At 37.3% G+C, this 16,457-nt stretch overlaps 2 protein-coding genes across 2 annotated transcripts; both read right to left on the bottom strand.

Moving 5' to 3' along the window:
• Positions 1-411: 411 nt before the first annotated feature.
• On the bottom strand, positions 412-7,275 carry LOC145220354 (uncharacterized). Its single transcript, XM_080087593.1, has one exon. The coding sequence runs from the start codon at positions 6,494-6,496 to the stop codon at positions 5,474-5,476; it is 1,023 nt and encodes a 340-aa protein (XP_079943719.1). The 5' UTR covers positions 6,497-7,275; the 3' UTR covers positions 412-5,473.
• Positions 7,276-7,337: 62 nt separating this feature from the next.
• Positions 7,338-15,488, bottom strand: LOC145220368 (uncharacterized). Its single transcript, XM_080087608.1, has 2 exons — positions 14,555-15,488; positions 7,338-14,259 (listed from the first exon to the last, which is right to left on the bottom strand). Exons 1-2 carry the CDS (start codon positions 15,174-15,176, stop codon positions 14,111-14,113), a joined length of 771 nt encoding a protein of 256 aa, XP_079943734.1. The 5' UTR covers positions 15,177-15,488; the 3' UTR covers positions 7,338-14,110.
• Positions 15,489-16,457: the final 969 nt, after the last annotated feature.

Below are 16,457 nucleotides of genomic sequence, written 5' to 3'. Positions count from 1 at the left end.
TTAGCACATATTGCCATTGCATATACATTATAACCTACTTTGAAACATTACTATATTTCCTACACTTGTTTTATAATGGGTCCCATATTATCTACTGTCTTTATAACATTGGTTGCAGGCAGAAACTCATGGGTCCCCACACATGCAAAGTTGTAAATAATGCATTTCAAGAGATAACTATGAGAAAGTTTGTTGTTGTAAGGTAAAATACAGTGACTGGTACTGAACAGAAATAAATATGCTGTATGGACTACAAACTATTCAAATTTCATTTCATTCATCCATATAGCATATTTATTTACGCTCGGTACTGGTCACTGTGTTTTATCTGACAACAACAAACTTTCTCATAGTAATGAATATTCATTCCATTCATACAAGGTTTTTCTTTGTCTGAGAAAAAAGGCTAAACACAACAATCAGCTCCTTTTAATTGCGAATTGCACCTGATTTTAGGGGGTAGTGGGGTAAATGATAGTGCTACAGGGTAAAACAACAATCGACACCAATAAGTGGCACACTCCAGAAACTGTCTAAATTTTATTCAATTCAGACATTGTTTAGAAAATTGACCCATTTTGTTGGGGGCTAGTGGGGTAAATGTTGGGGTCAAAGGGTTGAACAAAACAATAGCCACCTATAAATAGCACACTCTATAAACTGTTGAAATTTTATCCAATTCGGACATTGTTTAAAACATTCACCAATTTTAGGGGACTAGAGAGGTAATATTGGGGCTACGGGGTTAAACACAACAATTGACATTTTAGGGGGTTAGTTGGGCAACTAAAGGGGTTCTACACCCAAAAGTAAAAAATATGAAATTACAATGACCCAATCAACAGTCGTGTAAATTTTTTTCAAAATCGGCCAATGTTTAAATTTCTAGCCACTAGAGGTGTTTTTAGCAACATTTGTTAACACATCTGACGTCATAAGGCTGTTAACACCCATGTGCAAAATTTTTTTTTCTCTTGCTTTTTTCTGCCATGTGCAAAAATTTTTTTCTATTTTTGTAGAGGCCCCTCCCCGCCTCAACATGTGACGACCGACCGATAATAAAATTATCATGTCGTCTCCAGTTAAAAATAGGAACAACTTAAAAATAGGCTAGGCAGTAAACTAAGTTAATGTAACAACGTAACATGTTAAATGAGAGACGTTGTAAACGAAGATAATAATGAACTAAAGTGTAACATATTGCGAAAAACATTTTGCAATGGAAGTAAGATACACACACAATAATAAGTATATTACAAGATTTTGTTTGGCTCTACGTGGCAGCGTTTATTGTAAATTGGTCCATGCCGAGGCCAAATTTCATTTCAACGTATTGGTTTCCAAATTTTTGTGTAAATACTTCCAATTGAGATTTGAAAGTCGCAAAGATTTTTTGGGAGACACGTCTTGCGAAGGATTCCGAGTTTTTTACGTAATCGTTATTATAGTCTAAGTTTTCTTTTTCTTTAATGACTTTGACGCGCCAAATTGAAACTAACTTTACTAACCACATTGGGGTTTCCAAGTCGTAGTAGTTATATAAAATCAGGTTTGGGTTTTTTGGGAGATGCGTTTGTACTTTATCAAATAAAATTTGGTCGAGGTAATTAGCAATTTTGTTATTTATTGGACAATTTAAGAACAGATGTTCTATATTGTCGTTTTTATTTTTGCATAGCTTACAGCGCATGATTCTGTTTTGTTTATTTTTTAGATGAAAAGCGTTTCTGGAGCGGTCAAAATCGCCCCATTTGAAGGCTTTGTGCGAGGTAAGGTAAGCAACTTGCCGTTAAGCAACTCGCCGTTCTCTATTGTTGAAAAAAAGCCTTATTCCTGTTTGGAGGAACAAGGCCTTTTTCCATTTAAAATCGGTTAGGTTGCTTGGAGTACTATCTACTTCTATTTGTTTGATTAATTCGTAATAAAAATGTCGTAATTTGGATTTTTGCCAATTTAATTCATTATTAATTTCTATTAAATTTAGGTAAGTTTCGTAATTTTTTTTCCAATTCTGGTTGGGTTTCCACGCATTTGGTTTGGTATTATCAAATAATGTGGGGTTTAATTTGTTTTATTTTAGTGGCTAAATTGTAAATGGCCCATCGTTGCCAGATTTCTACGATATTTTCCACGGTAATTAGGTCCCGCAGTTTTTCTAAGTATAGCGCTTTTATTTTGGTTTCCAAATCAGGGAGTTTTAGGCCACCTTTTTCTTTGGAGGATGTTAATTTAACGCGTTTCATTTGTTCTATTTTTTTGGGGTGCCAGAAAAATTGATAAATCGTATAATTTAGTTCTTTTATATAGATGTGGGATGGTTGGACTACTCTTGCGGTAAATAAAATTTTGGGAAAGATTAGCGTGTTTATTATTGAGATTTTACCGGTAAAAGAAAGTTTCCGAGATGCGAAAGTATTGGTTATGTGTTTCGCATGCCGTAATATCGGTGCCCAGTTGTCTCGCACACCGAAACAACTTGATTTACATTTGATTCCTAATATTTTGACGTTTGTTTTACAAAATCGGGGTAGATAAAATTTAATTCGCTAACGAGGTTTTTCGAAATTGGGAGTAGTTCAGTTTTTGTTGTATTAATTTTTTGTCCTGTTGCTTTTTTGTATAAATCCATGAGTTTGAAAATTTCTGGAATTGATTGTTTGTCCGCAATTATGAAAGTCGAATCATCAGCATACTGCTGTATTTTTGTTTCGAGTTTTCCAAATTTAAAACCGTATATGTTTTTATTGTTATTTACTGCTTTGATGAGGGCTTGACTCACAGCCACGTAAAGCAACATGGATAAGCCGCACCCTTGTCGAACTCCTCTTTTTATCTGTATTATTTCTGTTGTGGTACCATTGACGTTAATTTTGCTAGTTATGTTTTTGTATAAAATTTTTACCCATTTTCTAGTGTATTTATTAATATTTAAGGCTTGTAGGATTTGATGCACAAAGTCGTGATCGACAGTGTCAAAGGCCTTTTCTATATCGACCATCATGAAAGCCAAAGGAGTATGTTTTGTATGACTAGACTCCATTGCTGATTGGAGGTTGTAATGGATATGTTGAATAAAACGGTTGTTTAGACCAGTGGTTCTCAAACTGTGCGTCGCGACGCCCTGGTGCGTCGTTTCAATTTTCCAAGGGCGTCGCAGAATATTTCCATTTCGTGTTTAAACTCAGTTTATCTCATATTAAATGAGGTTTCAGTGCGGTTGACGTATATCTGCGTCCAACTGCTTTTTGCGTACAGTGCGGATTGGCGTAAATTTACCTCAAAAGTTTTTCATCAAAAATGTGGCTGTCCGTCAATGTACGTCGCGACCAAACAGTACAAGCAGCAAGTGCGTGATAGGCACGTGTCTGGGGCGACGCTTGGCGGGCATTAAACTTGATTATATGAACGGAGTCTTGCTTCATAACAATGTAACAAAGGCTTGAGGTAGTTATAACGTATAATTGTTAGCAAAGTTTGAAGTAGTTGCTGTGCATGAGTTGCAGCAGTAAATTTTTGTGCAGCAGTTTATATTGTGCGTAAGTTGAAACATTACTTTTATTGTAATTCGTTATTGATGCTGTTGAGGCCATGCAGCAGACAAGACAATGTAATTGTGCGCAATAATTGAAACAATTAACAAAAGCCCGCACGTGATTGCCGGATGCACTGAAAGTGTTGACTGTTGAGTGCAGTTTTATAATTTGTGGAAAAACAGTTAGTTAACTGTTTATTGATAAGTTCCCTCATTAACTTTTATGTGCTGGTGAGTCGCAAGTCCAGAAAACTTTTCCAGAGGCGTCGCAACACAAAAAAGTTTGAGAACCACTGGTTTAGACCGCAGTTTTGTTCTATAGCTATTTTTTCGTTAAGTTCTTTTTGAAGTCGCATTGAAACTGTTTTTCTTATAATTTTGTAATCGGCGTTCAAAAGGGAAATTGGGCGCCAATTCTTTAGATACGTCTTATCCTGCTTCTTTGGAATAAGTTTAACTTGCGCATTTTTAAGGGCCAAAAGTGATTGTAAAATTCTACCGGGGGACCGTCGTCGCCAGGGGATGAGTTTTTGTTCATTAAATTCTTTGCTACTTCGAGTTCTTTTAGCGTAAAAGATGCGTCTGTTGATTGCGGCGGGTAGGGTTCAACTTGCGAGATGAAGAATTTTTGGACGTTTGTGTCCGTACTATTATTCACTTGCCAAAGGTTTTGATAAAAACGATGAACTTCGTGTATTATTTTATCAGGGTTTGTTTCAAAATGGCCATTAATGTTTAAACCTCTGATGCTAGTACTTTCCTGTTTTGTTTGTTCAGTTTTAAAGAAAGGCTTGTACGGTTTCTCGTTGTCGCAAAAGTCTTTGATTCTTGCTCTTATTTTAGCGCCGTTCAAATTTTGCTCGTTGCTTAGCTTTATCTTTTTTTGGAGATCTAGAAGTTTTAAGGTAGGTCCGGGATTGTTGGGTGACATCGTGGCCATAAGGGCTTCGAATTCTTTTTGCATTTTTGCTTTCTCAAGTTTTTCGGCGTTTTTTCGCTCAATTGAAAACGAGATTGATTTCTTTCTAATTTTTTGTTTGAGGGAATCCCACCACTCGAAAATCGAGTGGTAGGATTCTTTCTCGTTTTCTAGTTCCTGGATCAGGCTTTTAATTAACGTATTGTACTTCGGTCTTGTAATAAAGTTAGGTTTAGTTTCCAGGAGGTTTTTCCCCATCTTTTATTTAGATTAAGATTTATTCGAAAAAAGTTTAATTTTATGTCGAGTAAAAGCGGTCTATTCTCGTTGATGAATTTTTGGTAATACGCGTAAAGCATTTTTTTCTAGGCTGAAAAAGGCGGAAAGTGTCTACTATGCTATGTTCAGCAGTCAGGCGCTTCCAGGCTTTAAGATCGCATCCGTTTCTTAAATTTCTATGTAGCGAGTCAATTTCATTTTCGATAAAGTTAAAGTCGCCAGCAATGATTGTGAACACATTGGGATTTTTGGTGATTGATTTAGACAAGGTATCAATTAGAGTTTTTCTTTCGTTTCTATTTTTTGGTCCGGATGGTAGATATATGTTAAAGATATGGTAGGTTTGGTAGTTTAACTCAAAATATATTTTTTGGATTTTCGAGTCGATCAGGATTTCATGAAAAATAGTTTTATTTTAGGTAAAGTTTTTCCCAATTTAAATCAGAGTACCGTCGAATTTGTTTTTTTGGTTACTGTTTGAGTCATTTTCCCAAATTGAATTGAAAAAAAGGTCAAAATTGTTTTTGTTCGTCCAATTCAAAAGGTTAGGTTTTGAGATCACATGAATTTCCTGAATAGGTCAAATATCAGAGTCATCTTTTTCTGCGAAAGTTTGCAAGTTATTTAATTTACGGTTAAGTCCGTTTATGTTAATTGAGGTAATATTCGCCATCTTTGCAAAAGGATGGAGGTTTGTAAAAGTTTACTAAAGTGTTTTGTAGCTGTTCGAGAAGAAACTGTCTTTACTTGTGTTGGGTTGGTTTCTTTTTCTTTCTGGGTTTCTCGCCCGAGCTACTGTTGCTTCTCTTGGTATTAGTTTTTGTACTGTTTGGTTTGAAGAGATTGGCTAAGTCTAAGCCTGAATTCTCTTTCTCTACTAACAAGGGTTCTCCCTGATCTTCTTCTTTTTCGTCTTCTTCTTTTCCATCTTCTTCTTTTTCTTCTTCCTCTTTTTGGAGAGAGTCTGAATCAAAGCCGTCTTCCGAGTCAGATGTAGATGTAATAGAAGACTCTTCAAGCGGAGGTAAAGAATCACCAGAGTGGAAGCTAACAACTCTGGACACCGGGAGGGCTTGTTTGTTTGGGTGTGGAGTGGATGGGGCATTTCTGTGAGATGTCGGACGATCAGTTGGAATAGATGGAAGTCGTCGTCGTTGAGTGAGAGGAGTGGCATAAGATGAGGAGGCTGACAGAGAGTTTGGATTTTTGTTTGAAGAATCTACATCCATGGTTTGTGTAGATTCTGATAGAGACTTACTAGCAGCTTGTGGTGATTTGTTTGCTGCCTCGAAAGATTTGTTGGACGTACGTGGAGAGGTTGGAGCCAAGATGGAAGAGTTTAATTCAAGAGGAGTGGGTTCTTCAACTTCAATGTTTTTGTTCAAATCCTGGATTTGCTTCTCTTGTTGTACCTCTATCTGATGTATTTCTTGGGAAAGATCATCTGGGGTAGATTTATCTGGCATGGAACCTTTAGGTGTTGATTTCTTTTGGTTTTGTGGCAATTTCGGGTAATCTCTCTTATATTGTGCTCTGTCTCGATCATCTGGTTCCTCATCTGTGGTTGCAATGCTAGACTCGAATGGACAATCTCTCGCCTTGTGGTTCCTATCCCCACATAACTTACACTTCTTTTGGCGATGACACTGGTTCGTCCAGTGGCCCCGCTGCATGCAATTTCTGCAAGTGGGGCCAAAGGATTCCCCAGGTTTCGCGATTTGTATCTCGTGTCTGATTAGTGTAGCTACATATGGGATATTATCCATTCGCCTGTGCGTGAGAAATGTGTTTGTTATATATTCCCCAGTCCAGTTTAGAAGCTGCAATGGAGAATTGTTTTGCTGCGAATTCTGCTGGCACTGGAAACAACGTAAGCCGGGTGGTAGGCTTTGGAGGACGAAAGTTCGTGAGTATATTTCTCCGCAAAAGTCATCTTGAAAATAGAGTTCTTCCTGTTTACATTTCGTATGGCTACGACCATGTCTGCATACTTATCTAAAGGGAAACCATCATCGAACATTGTCATAAAGCCATCGAAGTGGAAATATTCCTGCGTCATCACCTGGATATGCAGAGTGCGAAACTCATCAAAGTACTTGTCAAGACCCATCGTATAAGAAAAAGATGACTCCGATAGTGGAAAAAAGGAGTAAGCTCTACAAGGGTGCGGCTTATGTGTAAGTAAGTTTGATTTCTATATGTATTTAAATTTTGCTAATGTGTGAGTGTACCTAATTTGCGGCAAATGCGGGTGTGTACCTAACTTGCTGTGGATCTTTGAGCGGGGATTCCCCAAACAAGCACAAAAAAATCAAAAAAGAAGTAACTAAATAGGGAAAACCCCGAATCAAAGGGGGAGTCCCTTCAGAAAAAAAATTGAAACGGGACTTCGGCGTTTGCGGCAGCAAAAGGCAATTAAGACCACAAGGCGTTAATTGCTACAAGGGGAAGTCCCAATAAGCACCCGGAGGCACACGCCTGGGGTGGTCAGTGGAACTTGCCGTAAAGTAAATAAACAAACAAGGAAAAAGGCACTCTAACGATACGCAGCCGCGATACGCAAGTACTCCGACAATAAAGGCGGAGGCGGCGGGGTATCGGTAGAGAGGGGAGGTACCGGGGGGAGTTAAAGGTGCAACAAAGTTTTATGACGTAATAAAGATAAAGTACACTAGAGGGAGTTACAGTAAATGCCTTAAAGGCTCGCTAGGTGGCGTTTACCAGACAAACCGTTAAGATTCGAAAAGCCTTAAGGGCAAAAAACCTGATAAGTTACAAAAAAAAAGAAGTTACAAGTTATAGGTTACACTAGGTGGCCTTTAGGAGGCACTTAGTCAAGACCAAGAACTAAAGGGGCAGAATAGCGGTCAACTACTGTTTGTGGGTTACTCGGTCAGGATAGAAAGAGCGAAAAGTAATAAAACAAACAAACAAACAGAACAAAGCTAGGGTGCGCCTATACGCACTAACTGACAAAAAGAACTAAACAAACTCAATAAACTGCCTGCCTAGCCACAAAGCTCTAAGGTTGTACATCAGTAACATGCAAGATAGAAAACACACCATGCAATGTGCAAATTTTTTTTTTCACGGGGTTCGAACCCAGGACACTCCCGGGGACGAACCCGATCAAGGTTTTTATGTCTGTATAAGGGTCAGGCGCGCCAGGCCATTTTTTTTTTTTTTTTGCTATGTAGAGGCCCCACCTCGCCTCAACAAGTGACGACCAACCGGTCTTGTTAGTGTCGTCTCCTTCCTATGGGAGCTGCTCTTAACTCACAGGGAGCAAAAAATAATTGTCAATAAAATTAATGAAAAACAAGATAAGGAAATAATACACAAAAAAACATATTACAAAATACATGAAAGAGGGCAAGCGCAAAAATAGCGCGTAGCGAAACGAAGAAACAGAGATGAGAGAAAGAGCGTTTACAAAATTGCGATTTGAAAGTCGCAAGGTTGTAGTTAAAGGGATTAAATGGGTTATAAATATATGATTTCTATGCTTGCGCATTAGAACGTACATTTTTTTTTTAACAGGTTATGTTGCCATAACCGAAGTATTTATAGTAAGGTTTTTAGGGTTGATATTAAAGATTAGTTCAAAGTTTGTATCGTCAAGGGAGTTTGTAAAGTGTTTTAGTTGTTCAAATAATATGTCCAAAATTTTTGCTGCCGTTCTTTTTACAAAGGGTTCGGGGAATTCTAAATATTCGTTTTTGATATCGAATTTGATTTTTTGTTTAATAATTTGCGTTCGCCAAATTGCAATCATTTTTAAAACAACTAAGGGGATGTTTTTATCAAATAAGTTCAAAAGAGTTAAATTTGGATTAATGTCGAATGAAATTTGGAACTGACTGGAAAGAATATATTTTATGTCGTTTAATATTTTTTGAGATATTATGCATTCCGTTAAAAGGTGAGAAATATTGTCGGTATTTTTCCTACAAAATTTGCAGTAAAGAAGTCGGGATCTGCCGGATTTAAGCGTAAAAATTTTCTTTTCTTTAAAGAAGTCGCCCCATTTAAATGCGTTATGGATGGTGAGGTAAGCGTATTGGCGGTCGTAATTATTAAAATATCGTTTTATTCCTTTTTGTTATAAAAGGGCGTTTTGCCATTTAAAGTCGGGGTTGGGAGTTGGGCTGGTTATAATTTCTTTTTTCTTTATCAGTTCGTAGTAGAAGTGTCTTAATTTTGCTTTGGTCCAATTAAATTCGTTATTTAAGTCGATTAAAGTTTTATATAACTCGAAAATGTTTTGCCATTCGGGGTTTGTTTTCCATGCTGTAGGTCTACTGTGATCGAAAATGGTAGGTTTAATTTGTCGCAGTTTGAAGCCTAAATTATAGAGAGCCCATTGCTGCCAAATTTCAGGGTGTTTTTCGGGTACAATGAGGTCACGTAATTTTTCTAATTGCGTTGCGTCGATTTTAGTTTTTAAATCTGACATTTTAATTCCTCCGTTGTTAATTTGCGCGATAAGTTTTTTCCTAGATAATTGTTCAATTTTGTTGGGATGCCAAAGGAATTGATAGATAATATAATTTAGGTCTTTTAAGTGTTTTTGTTGCGGTGGGAAAGCCCTAGCTAAGAATAAAATTCGGGGAATTATCAAGGTATTTATTACAGATATTTTGCCGAAAAGGGAAAGGTTTCTATTTATAAATTTGGATACAATGTTTCGACTGTGATTAATAAATTCTTTCCAGTTCTTGTTTGTTTGCCAATTGTGGATTGAGCATTGAATGCCTAAAATTTTAACATTGTTTTTTTATAAAATTTGGATAAATTCGCGTAATATCAGATCTTAGGTTTTGGGAAAAAGCGATAATTTCAGTTTTGCTTTTGTTAATTTTTTGTCCAGACGCCAATTCGTAAAGTTTCATTAGTTCAAAAATTTCGTTCAGAGAGGGTTGGTTTGAAATTACAAAGGTTGAGTCATACGCATATTGTTGTATTTTTGTTTCAATCGGGCCAATTTTTATTCCATTTATTTTCGAATTGTTGTTTGTTGTTTGAATTAAGGCTTCAGTCATGGCTACATATAAGAGCATTGACAGGCCACAACCCTGCCTTACGCCGCGTAGAATTTTGATTTCTTCCGTCAGTTTGCCATTAACTTGGCTTGTGATATTTTTGTATAGTATTTTAATCCAATTCAGGGTGTATTCGTTAGTTCGTAGTTTTTCCAGGACTTTGAAAATAAATTCGTGGTTAAGGGTGTCAAACGCTTTTTCTATATCTATTAAAACGAGGGCCAAAGGGGACGATTTTTGTTTTGCGTATTCGATGATAGCTTTAATGTTATAATGAATATGCTGTATATATCTTTTTGGGAGGCCGCATTTTTGTTCAATTGCGATTTTATTGCTGAGTTCGTTTTGTAAGCGGTTTGCTATAGTTTTGCTTATTATTTTGTAGTCCGAATTCAACAGGGATATTGGTCGCCAATTTTTGATAAGGGTTTTGTCATGTTTTTTTGGAATTAATTTAACGATCGCATTTTTGCAAGAGTTGGGGAGTTCTTTTTGAAGGTATATGTTGTGTGTCAATTCGTAAAAATTGTGTTTTTAAAGGGGCCAGAATTTTTTATAAAATTCGGCTGGGATGCCGTCTTGACCGGGTGACGAATTTAGATTGATTGCGTTTAGTGACATTTCGATTTCGCTCAAAGTGAAGGGGGAAATTTGGCTTAGGTCGTCATTTGCGTCAAATTTAATATTACGAAGGAAATAGTTTTGTGCGTTTGCGGTCGTTTTACTTTTATTTTGCCATAAGTTTGCGTAAAATTTATGAACCTCATTTATGATTTGGTCGTGGTCCGTTTCTATTCTATTGTTAATATTTAGCGTTCTTATACTGGTTGCTTCTTATTTGATATTTTCGACTCTAAAGAATATTTTGTCAGGTCGTTCTTCGTTTGTAACTTGTTTAACACGGGCTCTTATTTGCGCACCTTTCATTTCTTTTTCTTGTTGGGATTTTAGTTTCTTTTTAAGCGCAACGAACTTTATATTAGCTTCTAGGTTATTTGGATCCATTTTTTCTACGAGGTCGTCGAGTTCGTTTTGGTTTACTTCGAGGGCTTTTTTGTCGTTTTTCCTTTTCTCAATCGCGAAAGTGATCGATTTCTTTTTAATTTTGCGTTTTAGCTTTTCCCACCAAGTTATAGCGTTATCTATTTCGTCTTTTTTATTTTCGAAATCTAAAATAAGGTTATTAATTAATTCGATATAGTTTTTGTCATTTAATAGGTCCAGGCTTAGTTTCCAGGTGGATTTACCCCATTGTTTGTTGAGATTAAAATTAAATGTCGTGGTAGGCGCGTAACAATGATCGGAAAAGATAATTTGGTGGTGTTCGAATTTAAATACTTTACTTAGGAGGTATGTGTTGCAGTAAATACGATCTAAACGGGTCGAAGATTTGTTTCCTATTCGGGTGTAGAATTTTTTATGAGGATAAAAGAAGCGAAAGTAGTCGGTAAGTTTAAATCTTTTTATTGTTTCACGCCAAATTAAAGTGTCGCTTTTGATTTGGTATGCGGAAGTCAATGAGTCTATTTTATCGTCGAGTAGATTAAAGTCGCCGCCGAGGATTTGAGGTTGGTTTTGATGTTTTTCTAAGACATCGTTTAATTTAAGGATATGTTCTATTCTTTTTTTGATTGCGGTGTTGCCGGAAGGGAAATAAATGTTAAATAGATTTATTGGCATACTATTAAATTGTAGTTTGTAGTAATTTAAAATTAATTTTTGGATACGATGATCAGTTATTATTTCGTGATGGAATTTTATGTCATGCCCAAAACTTTGTTTTATTAAAATTAGGGTGCCGTCAAATTTATGTTCTTTTTGGAATGGATTAGACCAATGAGAATTAAAGAAATAAATTAAATTGTTTTTTTGAGACCAGTTTTCGAAAAGAGTTTTGTTTAATTTGTGTACTTCTTGAAACAAAAAGATATCCGAATTCGATTTGCGTATGAAATTTTCAATGTGATTGTAATTGCGTTCGAAACCGTTTGTGTTCAGAGTTACAATTTTTAGATTGTTGTGCGCCATGGGAAATTAGAAGGGGGAGAGGGGGTGTGTACTAGTTTTTGTTTTTTTAGTTTCTTTTTTGGTACAGCTGTTGTTTCCACTGCTATTGCTACTGTACTTCCGTTTTGTTCCTTCATCTTTGTCTTCTTCTTGTTCCTGGTCTTTGTCTTCTTCTTTGCTTTGTTCTGTCGATTCATCTGTATTGATTACTAAAGCTCCATTACCGTCTGGGGAAGATTCAATGGGAGAGGCATGTTCTACACTGCTAATGGTTGCGTTGGGAATAACTTGGGCGTTTTTGAGGGCATCTTTGTTTGGCTGAAGGGGGGTATGTAACGGCGTCTGAGGAATTTCATCATTAGAGGAGCTGGAGTGTGAACCGAATTGTAATTGTTTGGCGGCGCCAACTGCAAAGAGGTTTCTAAGAGTAGGACTTGGAGTTGGATGATTGCCAGCTAGGTTTTGGTCGGATTTTGGTGCCAGGTTGGATGGTAAAGGGGGTTTTTCAGGTGCAGTCTGCAACACTGGTGGTGCAGAATTTAGTAACTCTTCTACAGGTGGGGTGTTCTTGATTGGCTGAGGGGTACTGAAAGGAGGAGAAGAATTTGAGACATCTGGAAGAGCTTCTTTTTGTTTTTCCGAGTCAGGGTTTATTGGTTGGTTTAAGATTTGTGTCTTTTTCTGATCAAGACCTGCAAGAAAGTGGGCAAGATTTTCTGGACCTTTATTGCTAAATTGGAATCCAAGGGGGGTGGATTGTTTGTTCTTCTGAGATTTGTGTTGTTTCGCATATATGCATAAGATGTCGCTCATTAAACTCAAGTGGGACTGGAAAAAGGGTTATTTTAGTGTTGGGCCGGGGGGGTTTTTCGGCAAGAAGAGTAATTTTGTCGTCTCCATTATTCCCAAAGGTTAGGCCTCTGTAGATTCTTGTGTAAAGTTCAGTATGTTTCTCACAATTTCTCACGTCGTTCCTAAAAGTGATTTTAAAGATCGATTTTTTTCGATTAAGACATCGCACTCCCTCAAGCGTATCTTCATAAAAGGGAAGAATCCCGTTGCGGGTGAACAGCGCGATGAATTTAGCCAGATCATAATATTCGTGTGATTTTACGGTAATATGCAGCGTTCTGTCTTCTAAGAGGTGTCGTTCAATGTTGAGGACCATTTTTGTAGTGGTTTTGAAGGTTGTTAAACGATAAGGTAGGTTGTAGTTGAAAGGTGGGGGGGGCGCACGTTTACAGCAAATTGAAAAATTATCAGAAAAAAAGGGGGAAAGTGGGAGAGTTCTTTTTAAATATTAAAAATGCGGAAGGGGGTTATGCGATTTAAATATTAAATTGTATAACAGAAACAATTAATCGGATATCTTTTTGTTTTTTGATTTAAGTTTTGGGCAGATTTAGAATTTAGGGCGTGGCAGGGGTGTGGCCTGTTTTGATTAGTGTGACGAAAATTTGGTTTAAACTGGCGTGGAGGTGCTTTGTGACTTTAGGCGGCGGAAAGATAGCAAAGGACGAGCAAAAACAATTAAGTCGGCAGACTTAATTGGCAAAAACGTAGATAAGGAAAAAACACGGGGAAGAGCCGAGGAGCCGCTCGCAGGCACAAGCCGGGGAGCGGAGGCCAGGGAGACTCGCCGTGGCAGTAAAAGAGCGCTCTTACGTTTTCCTCTTCCGGCGCCGCTAAAGAGCGGAGGCAGAAGCGTGAAAAAGTAAGAGGGCGGAAGAGACCGGGGGATATAGAGCACTAGGTGGCGCGACAAGCCTTAGGGGCAGAGGACACACACAAAAGTTTAAGTCACTATCAACTATCTACTACCAAAAAACCACGGGGTATTTAGCACGAAGAAGGGGATTACCGGTTAGGGGGCCTTAAGGGCAAGTTAAATTACTACAAACTACAAAGAACTTACAAGAGAAAAAAAGTTACCAAAAAAAGGGGTTACCAAGCGGCCTACACTAGAGTTTGTGGTAAATCTAGAAAGTAAAAGAAGGAAACAAAAAGCCCTGCAATGCGCCTTTGCGCCCACTAACTGAACAAATATCAAAGATAAACTAGCAAGCTGCCTAGGGTTAGTGCGTTAAAGCAATAAAGTAAACAAAAAGCAAGCAAAAAAATAGCACACCAAACATGCAGGGGGGGTTTTGATTCTATTGAATGTGCCAAGGTCAGCGTATGATGCTTACCTTATTCAAATAGAATGAAGCCAGGCCATTCGGCCCTCCAAGTAATGCACAAACACAAGTAGCATGTTCTCTGGGACCTTTACTATACTGTTACTCCACAGAATTTTTTCATTTGTGGTGCGCAGCAACATGCAAAAACGTTTTACATTTTGGGGGCTAGTGGGGTAAATATTGGGGTTATTAACTCAAACGAAGCGGATGGCACATCTACATAACTATATCTACCATCTGTGAAATTTTCATCCAAATCCACCAACGATTTCATGCCAAAAGTGCATGGAAACGCTTCGGCTGAAAAAAGAAAAAAACAGAGTGAAATCAAGATGTGTTCCCTTCTGGGAAGGGGACCCATAATAAAACAATATCTCATGATTCTGACTAAAATAGTACACAAAAAGGCATTTCATTTGGGCGTGAGGTCTTAAATACATTTATGCACATGTATCTCTTTGAGATTTTGAAGTTTAGTTAAGTTTGAGAATTCAAAACATTTTAACAAAAATTTTTGGATGCTTACGTGATTTTTCAAATAACATTTAAATCGAAAGGATTTTTCACAGTAATCACAGTTGTATGGTTTTTTTACCTGTGTGAGTCATCATGTGCTTTGTGAGCCCTACTGATTGAGTAAATGTTTTCTCACAAATGTCGCATTTGAAGTTTCTCTCTTCAGTGTGAATCTTCAAATGCCTTCCTCTGCTGGAAGTTGAATTAAATCTTTTGTCACAATAACAGCACTGGAAAGGTTTCTCACCAGTATGAATCAGTTTGCGCATTTCTAAATCTCGTTTTTGACCAAAAAGTTTGTCACAGTTTTCACACCTGTGTCGTCTAATACCAGAATGAATTTCCAAGTGTTTTTTTAGGTTGCTCCTTTTCTTAAATCCCTTTTTACAAATGTCACATTTGAACAGTTCTTCTTTATGCCCTAACAAATAGGAGAGAAGATTTTCCTTTCTTTTAAATCCTTTTTCGCAAACATCGCATTTATATGACCTTTCATCTGAGTGTGTCAACAAGTGTGCTTTCATGTCGATGTTCCTTTCAAATTGGACCTCGCTTATTTTACACTGAAAAGGTCTTTCTTCCGAATGTGCCATCATGCGCCTTTCACGTAGGTATTGTTTGGCAAAAACCATTTTACAAACTTCACATTGGAAACATTTTCCGTCAGTTTCACATTGAGTTTGAAATTTGACAGGAAACATTTTTTCTGGGTTTCTAGGTTCTGTCCTCTCTGTACAGTCGTTTGATTCTCGTCTAATCTTCAAGGAACCGCTGTTTGCATGCTTTGTATGTAAAAGTTTTTAGCGTGACTTGTATCAGGTGTATTTACAACAAATTCGTTTCGTGTATTGATACTATGCTGTAGAACACAGGAGTAAAAAATACATTATACTTGTTTAAGAAAGAGATATATATAAATCGCAACTGCATTTGCTCGAAAGCAGTTAGGTAAATGAAATATATACTTAGATTTGTTCAATTCAACTTAAACCGAGAACACCATCATTATTTTAGCATGTTTGCGACGACACTCAACTCATGAACGTACATCTTCTTTTATCCATGTATACAGAAAAGGAAAAAAGGTTACTTCAAAATGACTTCAGAGCCTAACACAGCATTACATTTTACTATCTCTCTTTCTTATCAGGTTTACTTGATTTGACTCCGGCTGGTGCGAAACTGATAGATTATTTTCGAGAGTGGCGTGTTTGCACTTTGTGCTACATATCTCAAATGCCTAGAGTATCGGCCGTAATTTCTGCACCGGACCACTGCACAAGGGTTGCCTAATTCATTTTAAACTGAACAACCGATGTCTGCCTGACGGGTACTTTTCTCCGTTTTGTAGAAAAGTATCCCCAACCCATTAATAATAAATGCACACAAATGGCCTATCAACTTTTTCCCCACTTTGAATTTGCGCGCGAGTCAAAGAGAAATTGGATGACGCTGGGATTGGCCAAAAAGTTGGTGAGATCATAATTGAATTATGGCTAACAATGCATTCCAACCTCTCGGACTCCCCTCGCTTCACATTGCCCAGCATGCGTTCTTATCTGGCCGCCATTATACTACTTAATGTGTAAGTTAAGAAGCACTTTATTTTGTGAGTGTTACAGGTGATAATTATTATCAATAAGTTTTTGTTGAATTGGTTGCACTAAACAAATAATGCAAGCGTCGAAAGTTTCTTCAATGGATATTGAGGGGCTGTTGAATTTATTGAAGGAAAAAGACTTAATCAACACTGCAATTGAGGAAGTGATGAGAAGTAAGATAAATTTAGTTTTTCTGTATAGGATTTTCTAGAAAACTGCTAAGTGGCACTAGTGTTCTGTGTGCACTCATAATGGACGTATATCAGTATGTGTGTCCTTTTAAATGTGTATTTAATACCCATGATGTAAAGGGGTTATCAAGGCATATAAGAAACCGACACCATGACAAACTTCACAGCATAAAATGTTGCCAACAGGGCT

This window comes from Phallusia mammillata, chromosome 3 (genome assembly GCF_965637545.1).
Source record: "Phallusia mammillata chromosome 3, kaPhaMamm4.hap1.1, whole genome shotgun sequence".
Taxonomy (NCBI): domain Eukaryota; kingdom Metazoa; phylum Chordata; class Ascidiacea; order Phlebobranchia; family Ascidiidae; genus Phallusia; species Phallusia mammillata.
The sequence above is the reverse complement of the archived record's forward strand: the minus strand, read 5'-3'. Positions and strand labels throughout refer to the sequence as shown.